General features: G+C 41.3%; 1 protein-coding gene across 4 annotated transcripts in view; it reads left to right on the forward strand.

Moving 5' to 3' along the window:
- The window catches only part of Nbas (neuroblastoma amplified sequence), a 284,567-nt gene that overhangs the window by 77,252 nt on the left and 184,490 nt on the right, over positions 1-22,825 (forward strand). For all 4 annotated transcript variants that reach the window (XM_021201944.1, XM_029540735.1, XM_029540736.1 and 1 more), the window contains exons 22-24: positions 13,541-13,624; positions 15,829-15,982; positions 22,312-22,497. In XM_021201944.1, the coding sequence (XP_021057603.1) occupies positions 13,541-13,624; positions 15,829-15,982; positions 22,312-22,497 (424 nt within the window). The remainder of the gene's footprint in view (positions 1-13,540; positions 13,625-15,828; positions 15,983-22,311; positions 22,498-22,825) is intronic.

Here is a 22,825-nt window from a genome sequence, read left to right on the forward strand (position 1 = left end):
ACAGCCCAGTTACAGGAACAAGATCCACAGACAAGTTAGAGACAGCTCCCTCTCCAGTTGTTGGGGGACTCATGTACCACTCGTGATCTCCTGGAGACAAATATTTCTTTTTATTTCTTTTATTTTTACTTTTGTGTTTGTTTTTGAGATAAGAGTCTTACTAAGGGTTCCTGCTTGACTGGAACTCACCTTACAGACAGCCTCCAGGACATGCAGAACAGCCTCGGGCATGCAGTAACTTCCTGCCTCTATGGCTCATAGGCCAGCATGACACGGGCACACTAGCTCTTCTTAAAGACAACACAAGGGTGACTGTGTAAATTTGATCCTTCCATTGACATAAGAGGCTACAGGTGTGCTTAGGGGACTGGAGGAAGCTCCGTGTGTATAGAAAGAGTATGGCTTGTAGTGATTTATTAGTTACAGAGTGTAGGAATGAAAAGAGAATCAGCTAAGGATAAATCAGGATTAATATTAAAGCAACAGAGGTAAAATAGGAGAGAAACAAGTGAGTGAAGGGAGAGCAGTAAGAACAGGGAAGAGGGCAGTTCCAGCTCCAGGCAGAGTGGAAGCGGAATGCCAGAAAGCAGTGCTCTCACAGAGCCAAGTCAGTTCCAGCACTTAGGACTGAGACAGGCGGCCACATCTCCAGGCTAACCTACGCCCTTTGGGGGATACAGTCTTAGAGAGATAGTGGCTGAGGGATTGAAACAGAGTAGATCAAAGTAATGTACCAAGCAGAATTGATTGTGTCTGAGACCTTGCTTGAGCACAGATCCTGTGTGGCTACGCTATCCCTTAATGGGCTCTTGGGCTGGAGTTTTCTGATCATCTCTGTTTGAGACTTCCCATGTTGATCTTTGTGCTTTGTCTGTTGACCAGAGTGGCTGGTTCATGGGTTAGACAGTGGGTACTCCATTAATCTGGAAGCTTATATGGGCAGTTTGGATATATTGCTATTTTTCCAGAAAGTGACCTAAGGAAAGTTGCCAGTATTTATTTGAAGGGTTTTGAGGACCATACAATTTGCTTACCAGGTCTGGCAGTCTAGCCCTTGCTCATAGCAGCTGTTTGTGTGTCCCATGAGCTCGATTCTGTTCCTCTTCAACCAGACTGCTCTTGGTGGTATAACTGGAAAGACTCAGGAGAGGTGCTGAAGTGACCATGACTGCTCATCACAGTGGGATGCAGCACCTAAGCACAGAACTTACCTGTAAAGTAGACATTGCACTGGCCAAGCTGGGATGGTTCTGGTTAGCCAGTAGTTTTGCAAAGAACTATTTTTCATTTCAGTTTGGTAGAGCTGTGTGTGTGTGTGTGTGTGTGTGTGTGTGTGTGTGTGTGTGTGTGTGTGTGTGTGTAGAGTGTGCTTGCCCATGGAGGCTGGGTGTGTCTGATCTCTTGGAGCTGGGATTACAGACAATTATGAGCTTCCTGACAGGGGCGCTGGGAGCTGAACCAAGGTCCTGTGTGAGAGCAGGGAGTATTCTGAACCACTGGGCTGTCTTTCTTGTTCCTGATTAGCCAGTTCTGAATGATCCAACTTTTATCAGTCTTGTGGTTGCAAAGCGTCCTGTTTTGTGATGTATATCGTCACTCTTAAATCCTCAGGTATGTTTGACATTGATGAAATGTCACTGGTGTAAAGCTTTGAAGTTACATTTTTCTTTGTTACAGGTGTTGTATCATTTTATTTATCAGCTACCTTACCTATTCTTTGTCATTTTTGCTACAATATTTACATTTTATACTCTGATTTTAAAGCCCCAAAGTGACATTTCTTAAGAGTCTTTGTAGGATCTTTGTTTGCTTAATAGAGATAGTAACTACATTTTATTTTTCATAATTTTGAGTATGTGTAGAACATTTAAGAAATAATTTTCCTTATTTTTGTCTAGATTTTGTTATTTTACCATCATCTTTTCAGAATGATGACTGCTGAAAAAGTAACTGGATGACTTGGTTGTCTGTGGAAATAACAGCCAAGGGTGCCTAAAACTCACTTCCTGCTTCTCTTTTGTAAATGACCTGACTATAGCCTTAGTCCTTCCTGATGTGATAAGGAAGGGAGGAAGGAAGGGCTGTGCTAGCTTAGTTAGCATTTCTATTGTTGTGATAAAAACCATGAATAAACATACATTGGGGAGAAAAGGATTTATTTCCTCTTACAGTTTGTAGTTCATCATTCAAGGGAGTCAGGACTGGAACCTTGAGACACTGAAGCAGAAGCCATGAGGAACTCTGGTTGCTGGCTTGTTCAGCCTGCTTTTTTTTATTATTATTATTTTCTTTATTTACATTTCAAATGCTATCCTGGAAGTTCCCTATACCCCCCCACCCCCCCACCCCTGCTCCCCTACCCACCCACTCCTTACATACTGAAGGAACACTTGCCCTTGGATGGTGGTGCTACGGTGGGCAGAGCTCTTCTACATCAATTATCAAATATCAAGAAAATGCTCCAACACCTTCTACTCTGATGGAAGAGTTTTCTCAAATGAGCTTCCCTCTTCTCAGATGACTTCAGCTTATATCAAATTGACAAAATTAATCAACACAGGGGCATGAAAAAGCCACAGAGGACAGTGCGCAAGTGCCTGCTGTTGGCAGTTATTAACAGAGAGTTAGTTCGTTTGGTCTTTTGTACCTCTGAGACACTATATAATGCTTAGTGGCTTAGATTTCCTATTGGATTAAGTTCATTTTCAGAAACATTGGAAGGAAAATAGAGAATTCCTGTGTTCTGTTAGTCTGGATTTCCATCTCATTAATACATATAGAGCACATATTCCAGAATAAGATAATAGTGAGTTAACAATTCTGGTGTATTATGGAGCATGCATTATTAAAAGTCTGCATTGTGCAGATCATCAAAGAAACTAGAAACTGCAGGACATGTTAGAGAAATGAGGTTAGAGGCATTGGTCCAGTGAGGGAAGGTCAGCAGCCAATCAAGTGTTTGTGTGAACTGATACATGTAACATAGTGCTAAACCTTGGCACTGGCAGGAACAGAAAGAACGTCCATTCAGAAGCCAGCATCAAGACACTTTCAGGTTGTGAGCTTTAGAACATAGAAGGAGGAGGGTCACAGAAACCTGATGGAAAATTGAAATTCTAGGAATGGTTGGAATGGCATCTGATGTACAGATTGGAAGAGGAAGCTGGTTGCCATTGAGAAGTATTCATGGATGTGGGAAATGATGTGTCTGATTGGTAGAATGCTGGTTTGTGTTCATGTGCCCCAAGGATAGCTGTGACTACAACCACAGAAAATTGCCAACTTATGCTTAAAACACTGTGAGATTCTCTTGGTGGGGAGATATAAACTGAAGGTATAGTTTTCTAGCATGGACTTTGTAGATGGTAGCATTTTGTCTTACTACCAAAAGGCTTGACATGGCTGTAGCATCCTGCAGAGAAAATCAGCATCATAGGAATAGGCTTCCAGGATTACAACACTGTACACAGACCTCATTCGCTTGAATTTAAAAAAAATTATTATTATTTTGTATTTTTATGTATAAGTATTTTGCCTATATGTATGTGTGTATACACACACACACACAAACACACACACACACACACACACACACACACACACACACACATTCATTCATTTCTCCAGCCCCTTCCTGTACTTTTAACACATGGAAGTAAGTTTTCTACTTAAGTATATGAAATTATTTAACATGTTTACTAGTTAATAAAAATATTCATTAAGATATATTCTTGAATAGCCTCAAGAATAGACTGAATATTTATTTTGTATTACGATTCCAAAGTATTTATAGTTTGAGTGTTGGGACTTTGTTCATGGAATAGGATGTCTGATGCACTTTCTTCTTAGGATCCAGGAAACTTCCTGTGGCAGCCTTGCAGGGATGTGTCTGTAACTATGGAAATGTAGTGAGCTCACTTGGCAGTTGAAGGTTTGACTGTGGAGGTGTGCTGTCCATGCAGAAGGGCTGTGAATTGCTACAGCTTTGCAGATGTTCCCTTTTTCTTCTGAGTTCTATTTTTGTTTAGTTCCCTAACAATTTACATGTCATATTATCAAGGCTAAGTGTAAAGATGACTAAGTAAGAAGTTTTAGAACAGATTTGATTATATCAAATTGACTTACCTATATTTTAAGTTAACTTGATTAACTGTATATTTTAAATCATTAATACAGTTTTAGGTGGGGAGAGTTGAGACAAAGTCTTGCTATATGGTCTGTGATGGCCTGGATTTCACTCTGCAGCTCAGGCTAGCCTCAGAGTTGTGTTCTTCCTGCCTTAGCCTCCTGAGAGCTGGGGTTGTAGGCATGAACCAATAACCCTGACTCCAAATCAACAGTTGAAACATTTCCAATGAAGTCAGCGTTGGCTTTAGCAGACATCATCAGAGTGTAAAGTGCTGTTTTTATTTCCCTTGGAAAGCAACAAGAGACCTTTGAACACTTCAAGCTTCACACGTATTTCATACTTACTCCACTGTCCCTTCTGTACTCAGACTTTCCAAAAGCACACACTGGATATGCAAGGCTCAGATCCAAACCTTGGTGTCTGTGGATGTAATTTTATACTTTTATAACTATTCTAGAAAATTGTTTGCCATAAAGAATATACTAATGATATATAGGAGTTTCTTATTTGTTTTTTAGTTTTAATCTTTTTTCCATTGAAATTTATAACTAGTCATGAGTATATGTGAGACTGATGTAAAAATCAAGGTATTTCTAAATTATTTTATTTCCCTTGAAAAGATAGCTTAAAGAAAACTTGAATTACATATGATTTATGTAATTCATTCTCAACTATCGATTATTTGGGGGAATAATCTCTAATTGAGACTGAATTACAAAAGTACATGTTTTAGCTAGTTTTTTTGTGTTGTTTTTTTTCAGTTTCAGAGGATTTATTCAATGCAAATTGGTAATAGTTTTCTACTTGTGAATTATATTTTCTTTTATTTTGAGATTACGACATAAGTATACCATTTTCCATTTCGCTTTCCTCCCTCCAAACTTTCCCATCTGTAAAGTCTCTCCTACATGACTGCCAAAACATTAACTGAACAAGCTCCAACAGCAATAGATATGCCAACATGGATGGGGTAAAGACCATGAGGTCTCAACCCTACACAAAGAACTTCAGGCAAGTGAGTGAAGTGCTGAGGACCGCTTTCTAAGAATTTTTATAACCTAAAATTCTCTAACAGCTGAAGCTTCGAGTATGATTTATAATGTCATTAGCATTTGGTATTTCTTTCAATGTGATTAAACAAGTCATAAGAGGGTTAAGAATTTCAAGGGAAGAGAAGAAAAGGGTTCATACTATTGTATTATCCTTCTAGACTATTCTTAGTTATGTGCTAATATTAATCAATCAGCTATAGTATCTGTATGCCTTGTTTATTATATCCATTATAGTAAACATTTTGTGACTTTCTATTTTCTTTCATTTCTTGAGTATGAATACACTGTATGTAGGAGATGACCGAAAAGTAGGTGATACTACTGTGATTACTACGATCTGCTTAGGTGCAAACTTACGATGCATCCCATAAAAGCTTATGTAAAATTATGGTTTGGTATGGGTGCATGTGGGGAAAAAAATCTACATGGCTTTGGTTGCTCACAGACTAAATTTGTGCTCATGGTAAACTTGACTGCCTTAAAAGTACAGTTTTCAGGTCCATTGGTGAGGCCAGCCTCAAGAACTCTGAGAAAGCAGCTTGTCTGTCCTTAACATGGGGTAGATCGTGGAGGACGTCCTGGAGCCATTCCAAAGACAATGTGTGCCATCATGTCCTGGGGTGGGGTGGGGTGGTAGATTACGTTCCACAAATGGAACTTCACAGATATATTTAGTCGACAAAAAAGATATATTATTACTTGTCTTTGAAAACCTGAAATGCTGTCATGTGGAAGAAAGGCTCACAGATCCAAAACATAAGGCAATAAATAGACATTGTATTAGCTTTGGTAGGTGTAGCTAGAAATATGAATCCAGTATATTCTTCTTCTCCAGATCAATTATAATCTAATCGAGAAGGCCAGCAAGATAGATATTGATATGCCGACTTAATACTCAGTATAAGGTGAGCATATGGATTGAACCAAAAGGCTATGTGGGTAAAGGCCCTTGTCAGTCCTGATGACTGACGTGATGGAAGGAGAGAACCCACTCCCACATGTCGTTCTTTGACCCCTACACTTGAGTCATGGCAGCTGCATGCCCAAATACACACACACACACACACACACACACACACACACACACACACACACACACAAATGATAAAGCATAATACCAATTTAAAGGATTCATTCACATGAGGGGTACAGATAAGGCTGGAGATAGGAGAGTTTATTTTCCCCTGCAAAGGAATCAGGAAAAGAATTTCTTGAGGATCAGAAAAAGCTCCTTGGAGAGGGCAAGCTTTGGACCTAAGCCCTGAGAATCTAGCCTGTGGTTGTGGACCTTCGGAGTGGTAAAGGGACAGCTGGGATAAGTAGCTAATCTGAGCCTGCTCATGTACTCAGCAGGGTTCTGTCTATTGATGTCCCCAAATAATCCCTCGTTAGAACGAATCAGCAACTGGTTTAGTGGCTTATGTCTGTAATCGCAGCTCGTGGTAGCTGATGGATGGAAAGAGTCTGCCAGGAGTCTGAGGCTAGCCTGGGCTACAGTAAGAAAAACAAATGAACTTTCAAGAAAGAAGTATGAAACCTTAGTTTACTTATGTTTTATGTAGCCTAGTGTTTCCACTATCAATGTTTTGTCCTGAACTTTTCAAAAGGTTATTTTGTCCCCCAGGTTTATTGTGACTGTCCTCTCCATATTGTCAGTGCTGTAATAAAATTGTGCCTATGCTAAGATCACAATACATTTTCCGTTTTGATTCTCAAGAAAAACACAGAAATACTGTTTCCTTTAAGAATAAAAGTTTGATCAGTTATCCTCTGATTCCACTCCCCCTTGTATAGATTGTCCCTCTCTTCTGTGAGAAGAGAGTGTAGTGGCTGTGTTTTGGGTTTGTCTTAAGCAGTCACCTCTGAGGCAACTGTCAGTAGAGAGGACCACTCTTCATAAATGGGCTGTACTCTGGCAGAGCCTCTCAGGAGGCAGCTATATCAGGCTCCAGAGCCTGACAAATACAGAGGTGGATGCTTGCAGCCAACCATTGGACTGAACTCGGGATCCCCAATGGAGGAGTTAGAGAAAGGACTGAAGGAGCTAAAGGGGTTTGCAACCCCATAGGAAGAACAGCAATATCAACTAACCAGACTCCCCAGAACTCCCAGGAACTAAACCACCAACCAAAGAGTACACATACATGGAGGGACCCATGGCTCCAGCTGCATGTGTAGCAGAGGATGGCCTTGTCGGGCATCAGTGGGAGGAAAGGCCCTTGGTCCTGTGAAGGCTTGATGCCCCAGTGTAGAGGAATGCCAGGGTGGGAAGAAGGGAGTGGGTAGGTGGGAGAACACCCTCCCAGAAGCAGTAATGCAAATAGAATTAATTGTTAATTCCAGTTTCAGAGCCTGAGTCATGACTGCCCCAGAAATGTTTGATGATAATCCCCTTTTTGCTTACTTCAAGAGTATGCAATGCATTACTGTTTTAGAGTGACTTAGGATGTTTTTATTTGAAGCTGAGGTTGGTTGAGAGGCATATCCACCCTGCTTGTTTGTTTTTAAGCTGATGTCTTCCCCTAAAAAGATGGATTCATAGACCCAGTGCTATGGATATCCACAAAATTAGACTTTTCACGGAGATAACACTTTTCTTTCCCTCTTCATTTTCTTATAAACTCGAGTGACCTTCCCAATGGTCTTAGAATGTACAATCCTTAAATAGAGTGGGACATACTCTGAATGGCCGGATCACCTCAGGAAAATGGTTCCAATAATTCTTTTTGCTCACACAATGTCGTTGCTAGTCAAGATTTCATTAATATGTAAATACTTGTCAGTAACAGCAGTTTGTCTTTATCTTACTATATTTAATTAACATATAAATAACCCTGGGAGACACTTTCTCCAATTTTGACATAGGCAAATCTGTTTAAACATTGTATTTGTAATAAGAAATAGCATTCTATCAGGAATCAAATTCATATTTGGTAATAAAACATACATTAAGGTGTTTTGCTTCGTTGTGCATCTATTTCATTTATTCTTAAAATTTTGGATACTGTGCATGAAAACTATGGAAAGGTCCCATGGCATGTGTAGACTGGCTCATGACCTGGTGGTGGATGTGGAAAGATGGTGGTTTGCTTTCTAATTTAGAGTTCAGTGGGGCCCATCCTGTCTGTCTAGCCAGGTTACTTTTGGAAACCCCAGTTCTAAGCACTTCTGTGGTGTTTAGTGGATGATGACAGTGTGCACAGTCAGGCTGAAGTACTCACAGGGACACTGTTGACCACAGCAGAACCTGAAGTGCTCCCAGTGAAGGTGAGCTGCTTGCAGTGAGGTTGAGGTGCTCCCAGTGAGGCTGAGGTGCTCCCAGTGAGGCTGAGGTGCTCCTGATGAGGCTGAGGAACAGACAGTGAGGTCGGAGAGCTCACAATGAGGCTGATGAGCTCACAGTGAGTTTGATGTCCTCACAGTGAAGCTGAGGAGCACATAGTGAGGCTGAGGTGCTCCCAGGGAAGCAGTTGTTCACAGTAGAGGGTAAGGGGCTTTTTTTTTTTTTTTTAAATTGGACCAGAGGTGGAAATGGTAGAAGACACCAGTTTTATTCTAGTGATATCTCTACTCCTTTGTTGTTCCTTGGTTTGTTGATGTTAATCATCATATATAGAACATTCTTAATTATATAACTGACTTTTGAGGGGAAGTTTGGTAGTGGATATCCAATTGGACTTTGTGCCTTTTACTTACACTATAACGATTATTTTCCAAACTAGTACTCTGAAATATTCAAGTCATTTCAAAATTAAAACCTCATTTTTATACATGGTTTTAAGCATTGGTCAGGAAGACCAGGCCTTTTTGGGAAATTATCAGTATGGTACAGCTTATCATGCAGTAGATTTGAAATGTTAATTAAAATCATACATACCTTATATTGACTATTTAGGAAAATCCTTATTGCTGGTGTGAAAAATAATAATGTGTTCATAAAGGTTAGTGAACATGTATTGTGTGCTGGCAGTCATTTAGGAGCTTTCTAAGTACTAATTCAGACTTCTGTGGGCCCTGACTTGGAACGATGCCTTTGGGCAGATCTTTTTCTGTCTTGGTGCTATGCGTGGTAACTAGCTTTGTGATGTTTTCCCACTGGGTATATGATCAACTTGACTTTTTAGTGATGACAACCCCAATGGAGTTACACATGTGGACCAAATTATCATTACTTTAGAGGGTTTATTTACTAGTGCATTTTCTTCTTTGCTAAATGATAGAAGGAGATAGAAGTCCACCTCTTGAAACCAATGCATAAGAGGTAGCAATTAGTAGCAGTTCACTGTCTACTCAGCCTTTGTCTCTAAGGTACATAATGTGGACAAAAGAACTTTTGGAAGTCTGTTTCTCATACAGTTTGCTCAAAAGAAAACATTTATATTTAGTGCAATAAGTATTTGGTGAGAGGATTAATGATTATAATAGAACTTATTATAGCATTGCCTTTCTGCTGACAGATAAATGCTACCTTGAAATGAAACCAGCATAGTTAATTATTCAGAAAACATACGAACAAGACTTTAATACAAAGAATCCTAAAGTCAAACAAAAGCAGGCATTGCTTTGTAAAGAGAAAATTTCAGTTTACTATTTGTATTTTTTTTTTTTTAAGTAGCAATGATGTATTTAAATTTTGGACTTCAAATGGAGTCTGAAAAAGAGTAAGATGAAACAAAGAAAGCATACGAATGTGCAACTTTGCGTTCCAGAGCTTGGCTTATTGGCTCCATGCTTAACTGGCCCTTTTACAGTCCCAAGTAGCAGCAGTAGGATTTTTAGTGGGTTATGAACTGTAATTTCATATGACTCATTGGCGAGTATCTTCCATGGTTAGAAGTGTAGAGGAAAGCACAATTAATGGAAGGGTTTCTCTAAAGTCCCCTAAGTCTCACTCTGCCTCTCTTGTGCATGGGTCAGTTGTGTTGTCTAAAGTCCCCTAAGTCTCACTCTGCCTCTCTTGTGCATGGGTCAGTTGTGTTGAGTTGGGAAGGGTGGTTGGACTGTTGGTTTTCTCACCACTGTGCCAGAAGCTTGACTAGAAACACTGCACAGAGGGAAGATTTATTCTGGCTTGCACACTGTCCATTATGGTGGGAGGGGATGAATGCAGTAGCTGGGCTTATCATGGTGGAGAAGAGGAGGGGACAGACACATAGAAAAAGACAGAGGTGCCTCACTCACTTTTTTTCCCCAGCAGATCCTACGTCCTAAAGGGTTCTATGCTTTTCCCAAGCAGTTGCTAGTAATTGGGGACCAAATGTACCAATGCATGGGCCTATGGGGTCATTTTCCATCTGAACTGTGGCAGTGAGTGTCAGAGATGAATCTGTTCTTGTTTTCCTCTCCCCATGTGGCATACAGTAAAATGCCCACCTATCTTTAAAGCCAATATAAATGTATATTCCAGGCACTTATGCTCCCAGGCATTCTGAACCAGCTGTGTAGCTTTGCCTTGCATCAGTGTAAGATGATGATGTCATTCCCTACCTCACTCTGATCTATAAGTCTGTCCTGTATAAGTCATTGACATGCCTTTTATTATGAATAGACCATTCTTTCTGTTGCCATATTATAGTTCCGACTTTTTATGTTCTCCATGAGAAGACTTTTTAATTCTTTGTTGTTCTGTTAATTATTTAACTCAGTACTCACATATTGTTTGGAGTCTGCTAAGTACCAGGCACTGTTTTCATTTCTAAGGATATAGCAGTAGACAAAATAAATACAAACCCTGCTGTCATACTTACTTTTTGAGTTGCGGTGAGAAAACACTCCAAGAAAAGCAACCTAAGGGAGAAATGGTTTATTTGGTTCTGTATCGGTAGGTACAGCCCATCATGGCCCAGAAGTCAAGGTTGCAGGAGCTTGCTTGAGGCAGCTAGCTGGTCACATTGACTCCACAATCAGGAAGCAGGAAGTGATCAATGAATGCTTGTGCTCATCTCATCTCCTCATTATCAATAAGATCCAGTATGCTATCCTAGGGAATGGTGCCACCTGCCGTGTCTGGCTCTTTGAGATAGACTCTTACTTTGTCGCTGGAGATCACCTAGGATGTACTTGGTGTTCAGTGTTAGTTTTGAATTCAAGGTGCCCCTGTCTGAGGTGTCTAAGAGATGGGCCTGTAGCTGTGCGTAGCTTTTGTTTTTTTATTGTGTAAACACTGGTGATCAGATAAGAAATTAAATCATGTTTTATCAAAATTCACTTTTTAGACTAGACATTTATATATATACATACATCTACATGTATATGTATATGGAAGGTAAAGAAATAATATTGCTACCTTTGCTAGATTGCTAGGATTGAGTGGAGGTATTGCACATTAATTAAAAGCATTGTGTACCGTTTGGGCCATAGTGAGAGCTCAGTAAATGGTGAGGAGTGATGTTTGTGATCGTTGCATCAGTGATAAGGAGAGGAGCTAGTTTTCCTTTGGTAGTAAAGTGAAATACATCATTACTAACAGGGCTTTCTAGGTCTACCTTTCATTGTGGGCCTCTGAGCACAACTTATTTTTATTGTTGTAATAGGTTTCTTAGCCATCTTATTCAAAAAGACCCATAAAAGTGTTTTACAGTTTCCTGGAGTACATTGTACATTAATCTCGCCTGGCTGAGGGCCTGCCCTTACTAATCACTGTAGTAAGAACTCTTGGCTCTAATATCTTCTCCGTGCGGAAAATACAAATAGCAGCTTGTGATGTAGTTTTTCTTAAATTCCTTTTGAAAACATTTTTGTAGCTTAAGGAACCGTGTCTGCTTTGATTGGAAAAGTTATAATAGCTGCCCAGATGTATTTTTCTCCTCGTTCTCGATTCACTGCACTAATTTGTTGTTGAGTTGGCAGAGTGGGCATTATCATCATCTCCACCCAAAATGTTATCTTTCTCACTTCCCATTGCAACAGTTTGCAACAAAATACTTCTGACATGAAAGGAAATAAAATAGTCTATTTGGCGACAAATGAATAATATAATACTTATGGCTTTTGCCCTGTTTCAGCATCTGAATCTTTCTAAAATTTAAAAATCTGAACATAAACACGTTCCCAGTGTGTCTTTGATCCTTGGTTTACTAGGCTAGTCTATTATGTATTGGTTGAAAAGCTGTGCTTTTAGCATAGCATCTGACCAGCTTATTTAATAGTTGGAGAATCTAGACTCTGGCTGACGTGCTCCGACAACATCCGGTGGCACAATGCTGTTGCTGAGCCATTTCTGCTCCTTCCCTGACCTCATGAGATCTGCCTCCACTGTCGAACCCGCTAGTTCTCTCCTGTTCCTTTCATATGATGACCAATCTCTTTACCAGAGTCATTTCCCAGTTTATGGAGTCTTCCTTGTGTAGAAGTTGTTTCATGACTCAACAGAAGAGCATTTGGTTCTTTCTCTGAGGCTGTGAAATATTTAAGGAAAGTGCCCCAATTGATAGTCCAAAATACAAAAAAAGTGAAAACAAATCAAACCAAACCCAAACCCAAACCCAAGCATTTCACTGAACTGCATAAGCCAAACTATTCAAAGTTCTTTTTAAAAAAGTTTTATCTTTAATTTTAATTGAGCATGTTTCTATCTTTTACATGGATCTGTGGCTGTTAGAGCTAAAGAGGACTCTGCAGATAATGTCTAAAGCCCTACACTGCTTCTGTTTTCAGCGACTGCTGATTTATAGCAAATGGCGCTCTATATTAACATGTTGTGTTCACTCCTTCTGTTTTCACTTAAACCGACTCTTTTAAACATATATCATTATTTGTGCATTTGTGTGCACATGGCTACACATATGGTAATCAGAGGTCAATTGTGTGGAGTGAGTTCTCGCTTTCTCCCTTTAAATGGATTCTGGGGATTGGTGATAGCATCTAGTTGTATGTGGCTCTTTAAATTGACATTTATAATAAATAAAGTTAAAACTAACTTTCTTAGTATTCATCCATGGAGCTAGTGAGCTGCTGGACTAGGATGACAGACAGACTGTTTCCATAGTTACTGGAATCTCAGATACATAGGACTGGGATGGATGGCAGTGTGTGAGCAGAAGACTGGGTTGAAACGAAACATACAGTGCAGGCTCTTGATCATTCTTTAGGCATGTGAGTGAACACACACTCATCACACACTCATGTTATCCTTTAACTCACCGCTGCTTTTCTTTTTTGTATTTTCCTTTTAAATAGTTTAAAGATGAAAAAAGAGCATAAAGTATATACTGTTTCTACTCTGTCATGTACCACTTAGAGTAGCACAAACAATCTTCATGGCTGTACCTTGTATTTATTTCTAGTCCTATGCATTATGAAGCTAAGTAGTTTGTATTTTTAAAAGCTAAGGTGTTTTTGTTTTGTTTTTTAATTTTAGTTGGAGCAATGATTCCTTGACAATCATCCCCTGGGCTGAGCATAAACACCGAGCTCAAGACTGGTGCGAGGAGTTGGAATGCAGGCTAGTATGGACCAGCACAAGGCATCTTCCTTTCTTTGTAGTATAGGTCAATAGATGGCCCTATGAAAAACTGATACATGAAGTCCTATGTGAAGGTATTCACTAGTCCAGAGTATTTTAGTGGAGTTTTAAAATAACTAATCTCAACTATAATTACTTTGGATATATTAAAAATTTAATGAGAAAATACCAGTTGTTAAAAGGTGACTATTTAAGCAATGATCTTTATTACAACTCTTCACTAAGATATATTCTTAGATAAACTTTAGTTCTCATTTTTCAAAGACTGCAGTTAGAAAACCCTCAGAATGTGGAGATGTCAAGTGCTACACAAGGGGCGAGTATGTGTGTGCATATAGTGAGGTGTGGTAGCCCTGCCAGTAGGATGCACATTTGAATCCCTGTATTTTCCACTCAGCAGAAATAGGGATGGGCCCTTCACCTGTCCTTCTCCTTACTGCCCTTTCATGAGACAAGGTATTTATCCTTTGGGCCTGCAGACTGCTAGTTGAGTTATCAGTCCTCCATGCTGCTGGATGTCAGGAAGAGCATCTGGAGAGAGGATGGTGATGTGATACTCCAAAGATCCAGCCTCTTAGACATTTTACGCATCTGTCCTCCCTTCATGTAGAAGTTTGTAGAATTATTCTTTCTTTCTTTCTTTCTTTCTTTCTTTCTTTCTTTCTTTCTTTCTTTCTTTCTTTCTCTCTCTCTCTCTCTTCCCCCCTCCCCTGTCCCCCCTCCCTCTTCCCCTTCACTTTATAACATCCATATTCATGAGAGAGAGAGAGAGAGAGAGAGAGAGAGAGAGAGAGAGAGAGAGAGAGAGAGAGAGAGAGAGAGAAAGAGCGCTCACTGAGTAGAGAGCTGGGAGTGCCAGAATTTAGTGTTTCATGGAGCTGGATATTTTAGCAAGGACTATTGAAAAGGAACAGCTAGAGAAGATGAGAAGAATCCTGGTTCTATTGCAGATGTGCTTCCTGGAGAATGCAGTGCATTCCCATCAAAGAGCGTGAGGGTGAATAGGGAGGGCTGGAAGGAGCATCGCAGGGACTCATTGCTGCTGCCTATTTGCCTGCCTGCAATGAGGAGTATTTAATAGATTCAGGGTGGGTGGGGTGACATTGTGTGCAGTACTTGGGGGGAATCTCTGGTAAGTGTGTTAATCACACCAGGAGAGGGGCTGAGTAAAGGATTCCTCTGTGTATAGAGCTCTGCCACACTGAGTTACATGTACAGTAAGGGGTCTCAGGTATTTGGATCTACTGCCCCAGCAATCATGGGCTCTGGGCCTGAGCAGACACTCAGCTGTTAAAATCGCAACAAAACATAGTGACTGTAAATAAAATTAAGGACCTGACTTGTATATTTGCATATTATCATCCCCATTATTTTAATGAATAAAAGGGTCATTTAAAACAGTCTACCCAAGTTTCAGAGCCTTTGCTGATGAATTCGTTCAGATTTGGTTTTGAGCTCCACACACTCTGTTTAGTACTCATACTAACCAGTTGTCTGTGCTGTTGTATCAGCTCACTTCAATGACCCAGAAGGTCATTTGAGAAGCTTGAGTTAAGTTTTATTCTTTTGTTAATCTTCACCTTGGAAGTCAGTCACCCATGCTTCCCCATGTAAACATTGCTTGTAATCGTGATCCTCGTGCAGGCTCCTCTAGGATCTCTCATCCTCGCAGCTGACGGGGTGCTGTCAGGGGGTTTGCGCTGTGTAACAGCAGTGCTGGAGCCTGGGACAAGTGCTCGGTCAACACAAATGAAGTCCACTTCTTATTTCCATGAACACTGAAAGCAAGATTGCTTAATTCCAGTTCCAACTGGTATCCTTCCAGGACAGTTCCTACTCAAAACTGCTTGGCTTGTGTACATGCATTGAATCTGTGTGCTGGCAAAAGCAGCCAGTTGTGTGTGTTCTTTAAGCCTTCCAGCCTTTGTTATTACCTATCTGACTGAGTTATGGCATAGTAGTTTTGATTTATTTTCTATTCAGAACTTTGAAGTCACGAAAACCAGTGGAAAAATGTTAAATTTCCTCAAGTGTTCCATTAACTTGCAAGTTTGCATGTGCACATGAGAAAGAACCCCGTCTCACAGACACCCAGTCTCTTTAACTTGCTCTCTTCTCATCCCAGTCTCTCATTTCCTGCATCATTCCAGACAGTTATTAATTGTTCCCATCATGATTTGCAGAATGGTGGTAGAGCCGAGCCTCCAGGATGACAGTGAGTTCCTGTATGCTGCGCAGCCTGAGCTACTGCAGTACAGGACACCCCAGCTTACTGTGGAGAAGGTGATGGCCTGGTATCAGAGCAGAGCAGAGGACATAGAACACCATGCTGGGCAGGTGAGCAGAGGGGACACTGCTCTCAGTGGTGTAGGCAGTGCCAACTGGTCAGGATTCAGTCCTAGTGGACAAGAAAGCCGCCAGGAATCTCAGGCGGAATTTTTTTTTTTTAAATTTATTTATTAATATTTTCTTTTTTTTCACTTTTTTAAATTATTATTTTCTTTATTTACATTTCAAATGCTATCCCGAAAGTTTCCTATACCCCTCCCCCCCACCTCTGCTCCCCTACCCCCCACTCCCACTACTTGGCCCAGGCCTTGCCTTGTGCTGGGTCATATAAAGTTTGCAAGACCAAGGGGCCTCTATTCCCAGTGATGGCCGATTAGGCCATCTTCTGCTACATATGCAGCTAGAGACACAAACTCAGGGGGTACTGGTTAGTTCATATTGTTGTTCCACCTACAGGGTTGCAGCCCCCTTCAGGTCCTTGGGTACTTTCTCTAGCTCCTCTATTGGGGGCCCTGTGTTCCATCCAATAGCTGGCTGTGAGCATCCACTTCTGTGTTTGCCAGGCACTGGCATAGCCTCACAAGAGGCCGCAATATCAGGGTCTCTTCAGCAGAATCTTGCTGGCATGAGCATTAGTATCTAGGTTTGGTGGCTGATGATGGGATGGACTCCCGAATGGGGTAGTCTCTGGATAGTCCATCCTTTCATCTTAGCTCTAAATTTTGTCTCTGTACCTATATCCTTTCATGAGTATTTTGTTCCTTATTCTAAGGAGGAATGAAGTATCCACACAATGGTCATCCTTCTTGGTTTTCTTCTGTTTTGCATAATGTATCTTGGGTATTCTAAGTTTCTGGGCTAATATCCACTTATCAGTGAGTGCATATCTAGTGACTTCTTTTGTGATTGGGTTACCTCACTAAGGATGATATCCTCCAGATACATCCATTTGCCCAAGAATTTCATAAATTCATTGTTTTTAATAGCTGAGTAGTATTCCATTGTGTAAATGTACCACAGTTTCTGTATCCATTCCTCTATTGAGGGACATCTGGGTTCTTTCCAGCTTCTGGCTATTATAAATAAGGCTGCTATGAACATAGTAGAGCATGTGTCCTTCTTACCAGTTGGAAGATCTTCTGGGTATATGCCCAGAAGAGGTATTGTTGGGTCCTCCGGTAGTAGTATGTCCAATTTTCTGAGGAACCGCCAGACTGATTTCCAGAGTGGTTGTACAAGCTTGCAATCCCACCAGCAATGGAGGAGTGTTCCTATTTCTCCATAATCAGGCGGAATTTTTAAGGATGGAAGGAATATTCCTTAGTGCTTCTGTTCGTTTGACCTTTCCCAGAAGCTTTTGTAACTTTTGGATTTTTATAAAGCAAGTACATGCAAGAAAAGTTGTACAAAATCACGTTTAAAATGTGAACTGCAACTATGTTATGTATTGTTTCTGATTTTCTCGGCATTTTAGTGGATGTATTACCATCTTAATTTTAGGGACTGTATTAACATAGAAAGAAAAGTCGGGGTAGTCCCAGTGACAGTGCACAAACACAGGCGATTGTGATTGTGTCTCTTCCCAAGTGCCTTGTGTTTCCTTAGGCTTCTGCCTGACTTCCCAGCTCTGCATTCCTATCAGTTATGGTTTTCTGTAGCGGTCTCCATCTGTTGCAAGATGTTTCCTTGATGAGAGTGAGGACTACATTTATCTGTGCCAGTAGGACTAATTGTTGTTGTTTGGGATTATCCAATCACAAAAGAATACACATGATATGCACTCACTGATAAGCGGATATTAGCCTAGAAACTTAGAATACCCAAGATACAATTTGCAAAACACATGAAACTCATGAAGAAGGAAGACCAAAGTGTGGATACTTCATTCCTTCTTATAATGGAGAACAAAATACCCATGGAAGGAGTTACAGAGAAAAAGTTTTGAGCTGAGACAGAAGAAAGGACCATCCAGAGACTGCCCCACCCAGGAATCTATACCATAATCAGCCACCAAACCCAGACACTATTGCATATGCCAGCAAGATTTTGCTGACAGGGCCCTGATATAGCTGTCTCTTGTGAGGCTATGCCAGTGCCTGGCAAATATAGAAGTGGATGCTCACAGTCATTTATTGGATGGAACACAGGGCCCCCATGGAGGAGCTAGAGAAAGAACCCAAGGAGCTAAAGGGGTCTGCAACCCTGTAGGTGGAACAACAATATGAACTAACCAGTATCCCCAGAACTGTGCCTCTAGTTGCATATGTAACAAAGGATGACCTAGTCAGCCATCACAGGGAGGAGAGTCCCTTGGTCTTGTGAAGATCATATGCCCAAGTACAGGGGAATCCCAGGGCCAGGAAGTGGGAGTGGGTGGGTAGGGGAGCAGGGTTGGGGGAGGGTATAGGGGACTTTCAGGATAGCATTTGAAATGTAAATGAAGAAAATATCTAATTAAAAAACAAAACAAAACAGATGGAGACAACCAAAAAAAAAAAAAAAAAAAAAAGGTCCCAGTTGTAGGTTCTCCTCCACAGTCTACGACTTCACTAGCACTTGGTAGTTGGCTAGGCTTCCAGTACTAAGTAGGATTTCCCTCTTGTTGAGTGAGTCTTCATTCCAGTTAGAAGCTCTTGGTTATTCCACAGTATGTGTGCCACTCCTGCAGCCTTAGGGTGTCATGTTGGTTATTGAGTTTCTCCAGTGCTAGCACTGGGTAGGGATGCTGGAAGCTTGCATTGTAGTGCCTTCTGCTGCTGTGAAAGCTAGCCCTCCAGGAAGAACCTTTCAAGTCAGTTCTAGCTTAGGGGCCTCTAGGACCTGTGTCTGATGTGAGTGGAGTCTTCAGTCATAGGGACTTAGGGCTTTCTTCTGGAACAGTTTTACGAGATATGTGGAAACTCTGTTTTTTGCCTAGTTTTAATATGAATGTGAAGTTGCTCTGTTAAGAGAAAGTATGTTTCTTGGACATCGTAAATTCCATGAAAACTAGGGATGTTGATAAAGCGAAGGGGCTTAGAGTACTTTGTATTAAGTTATGTCCTGTTGTGTCTTTTCATTATTTAAAACCACTCATAATGGTTTTTATTTTTTGCTTCATGAAAGGTACTGATATTTCATGTCTGTGATGCAATTAAAGTGATGTCTGCTGACATTGATTTTATCTTCTTCATTTTTAGGGGTTTAATTGATGTGGGACTTCTTTTTCCTTAGTGTCTATAAATGCCTTCAGCAAAACCTGTTTTTTGGTGTAGGAAATGTTTATGGTAGTGAATTTGACTCCACAAGGGCACCAGCTTGTTGAGAGTCCTGTTCATTTCACTGGTGTCTACTTGACTTCCATGTTTTGTAGCTTGATTTTAAATATGTTTCCTTCAGTAATCATTGGGGAGACAGCAACAGAAATGGTTGATGCTCTTGTTTTTTTTTTTTTTTTTTCTTTTTTCGAGACAGGGTTTCTCTGTGTAGCCCTGGCTGTCCTGGAACTCACTTTGTAGACCAGGCTGGCCTCGAACTTAGAAATCCGCCTGCCTCTGCCTCCCAAGTGCTGGGATTAAAGGCGTGCGCAACCACGCCCGGCTAATATAATGCTTTTATTAACTTTTTTATTTTTATTTTTATTTTATTAAGTTGTAATTCTTTCATAGTAAACCTTAGTTCCTTTATTTTCTATATACTTTTTTTTTCAATTTTTATTAGGTATTTACTTCATTTACATTTCAAATGCTATCCCCAAAGTCCCCTATACCTTCCCCCCCGCTCCCCTACCTACCCACTCCCTCTTCTTGGCCCTGGTGTTCCCCTGTACTGGGGCATATAAAGTTTTTAATTGTTACGAAGATAGTAATGCATTTTGAGTTGTGAATCGTTTGCTTCCAGTACTTTTGTAGTCCCAGCAGGTCCTGTTTTTTTTTTGCTGGTGCCCAGCTGGTCATAACCTCTTCCTTTGATGTGTTTGTAGCAGTCTCCATGGAGGTCACTCCTTGCCTCTCTCTTCCTCCTTTGTCTGCCAGTCCAGTGGTGTGGGGCTTTGGTGGCCTTTTGGGTTGCTATTTTCTATTCTTCGTCTTCCTCTTACCCTGTTGTTTCCCTCACTACTCTCAGAAAAGAATTTTGCTTTGTGTCATATTTGAGATTCTGAGAACTTCCTTCCATCAGAACCTTTTCTGGCTTTTCCCAGCCTTTCTCTCTGCGTTTAGAGCTGCTTGTTTCTTCCCCTGTGCTTTGGGCTCTCCACTTCTGCACTCCCATGTGTTTAGGCCATTCCTTCTTCCTGTAACTCTAACTTCTCCTTCTCTGGGTCTGCTGTCCTCCCATCTCCCTACTCTCCTTTGGGACAGGCAGCTCAGTCCCTTCACTTGTATGCATGCAACTTGTAGAGTGGAGCTGTCCTCTTCCAGGCTTTTGTCACACTGCCTGTTTCCCTTGGAGCTGGCCCAGGCTGTCACTCGGCCTTTGCAGTTGGGGTCTCAGGCTTTGCTTCCTCCTATTTCTCTATCTGGATGTGCCCGGCACTGTCTGGAGCTGTGTGCAGTGAAACCAGTAACCCCCTTTTACCCTTTTCCATTGGTACTGTTTACTAACTTTTTTGGAGACATCTCTTCCTCCTGGGCTCTGATCCTGGCTCAGGCTTTTCTTGTCCTTGTCATCTCCATTGACGTTAGCATGTTCCTGTGGCTCCTGTTTGTTGTCCTTGTCATGACCATTCATGTTAGCATGTTCTTGTGGCTCCTGTTTGTTGCTTTGCCCCATCACTATTCCCCAGGCTGCTGCAGCAGACACTAACCTTGGCTACACATGTGGCCCATTTAGATCTTCTCAAATATTGCTCCTTGATTTATGTTCTCAAATGTCCACTGAAGCCATGTATATTTCTCTCATGGTAGGTTTTGGCTTCTTGCATTTAGAGTTTGGGCTGGGCTTATTGTGAATTCACCTACTTCTTTCAAGTCTTCTCTTGTCCTTTCCCTCTCACTGAGAGGAAAAGCCGGGGGGATCATTCTAGAATCCTCCTCCTTACCCATGCTAGTCATGTGGTCCTACCAAATCCTATGCCTTGTAATGATCTGCTGTGTTCATTGTCTGTAGTTAGACTGCCATTTTACTTTTGTCCAGCACACAGGGAGTGTCCGACAAACATTTACTCACTGTGAACAAGCGGCACATGAGGGAATGAGTGAGCTGGGTATTTCTGGCAGGGCTCCTCTTCCCTGAGAGCAGCAGCTCTCCTGAGTGCTCAAGCTGCTCTCAGTCTGTCTTCGATCTGCCATTCTCAGCAATTCATTCTTCAGTCAGCAGGGAGTGGTCCTGAGTTTACCACAAGCTCCTGTGGAACTCTGTCATTTGGGTGTGGCATGGTTAGTGCCACGATGAAATGAGAGCCGTTGCAGTTCTGTGTATGAGCCCTTAGAGGTGAGCCCACTCACAATTCTTTATGGATGAGAAGAGACTTCCTCCTGGCCCAGCCCTCCCATGATGTTATATAATCTATAGACATTTCCACACAAGCTAGAAACAGGAGACACTTTGCTGTAGTTGCTCTAACTTACCCATTTTCCTATAAGGGGCTCCAGTTAAAATCAGTGGTTTGCGAAGCTTGGCCTGGGGAGAATCCTTCTGTGTTCTGTTATCAATGCCCTGTCTGGGCTGACTGGATGTTTGCTATGTTTCCCTGGGAAAAGTCACACGGCACATGCTTCAGTGCACACTTGTAGTCAGGTGTCAGTTCCTCTATTCTTATGCTTTGGCAGAGACCTTGACTGCCCACTCTTTGGATTTCTGACACCTAGATTGGCATTAAGTCCTCCTAGGCTCTTTGTGTCTTGTAGACTAGGAACAGGAGATGAAGGATGGTGTAGCTCCAGCTGCTGATTTCCCTTCCACTGCAGGATGGTAGTTTGTAAATTTGATCAGGGAGTAGAAGATAAATGTCAGTCTACTGGGCAAGTAAAGGAAATATTGTTCTTTGTTTTAGCTAAGAAATAAATATGTATTGAGTGGCTGCAGATGGCTTGGCACTTATCAGGAAGGCCTGTAGAGCAAAGCTTTATTTTGGAAGCAGAGTGCTGTAGAGAAAGTAACAGTTAATTAGGCGTTCTCACTGCTGTATATGCCCCATTTCCCTCTGCTTTGGTATTCTGTTATTTTGTTGTAAGAATTAAGATGACTCTCATTCCCTTCATATCTGTACCATCAGGACATCTTGCTGATTGATACATTTTAAAGAAGTTTGATGTTGAAATGTTTGATAAAGAACTTTAACCTTTGTAGTAAGACACATCCTATGAGACTGCATAGAGATAGGTATCTATTTGATTCTTCACTGGAGGCCTTCTCCTTGACTTAGTCAGGGGCTTACTGTCTCTTTCCAATTTCAGGTGGACTGCGCCTTGTCGCTTGTTCGCCTTGGAGTGGAGCGCCATATTCCTGGCTTGCTGACTCTCTGTGATGATTTGGTGACGCTGGAAACACTGGTTTATGAAGCAGGCTGCGACTTCACCCTCACTCTGAAAGACCTGCAGCAGATGAAAGACTTGGAAAAACTGAGATTACTGATGGAGCATGTGGGTGTCATGTGAATCTCCTTTTGAGCATGCTGTGGACTTCCACTGCTGTGTCACAAGCCAGGGAGGAAATGGCTTCTAATCAGGACAACGTAGTAAAGAGGGGGTAGCTTCTCTCCTTTTCAAAGTAATGCGCCTGGGTCAGTTACAGCAGGGGTACAAAACTGCTGGCTGCTTTATACCTTGCCTTTTCTCTATCTTTTATTCAGTTTTTCTGCTCCCCGCTTCTTCCCCTTTTTTCTGCCTCTGTCTGTGTTTCACCTCATTTCCATCTGACATATTGCCCCTTTTCTTAATAATTTCTTGTTCTTCTTTTTTTTTTTTTTAA

This window comes from Mus pahari, chromosome 7, assembly GCF_900095145.1.
Source record: "Mus pahari chromosome 7, PAHARI_EIJ_v1.1, whole genome shotgun sequence".
NCBI lineage: Eukaryota > Metazoa > Chordata > Mammalia > Rodentia > Muridae > Mus > Mus pahari.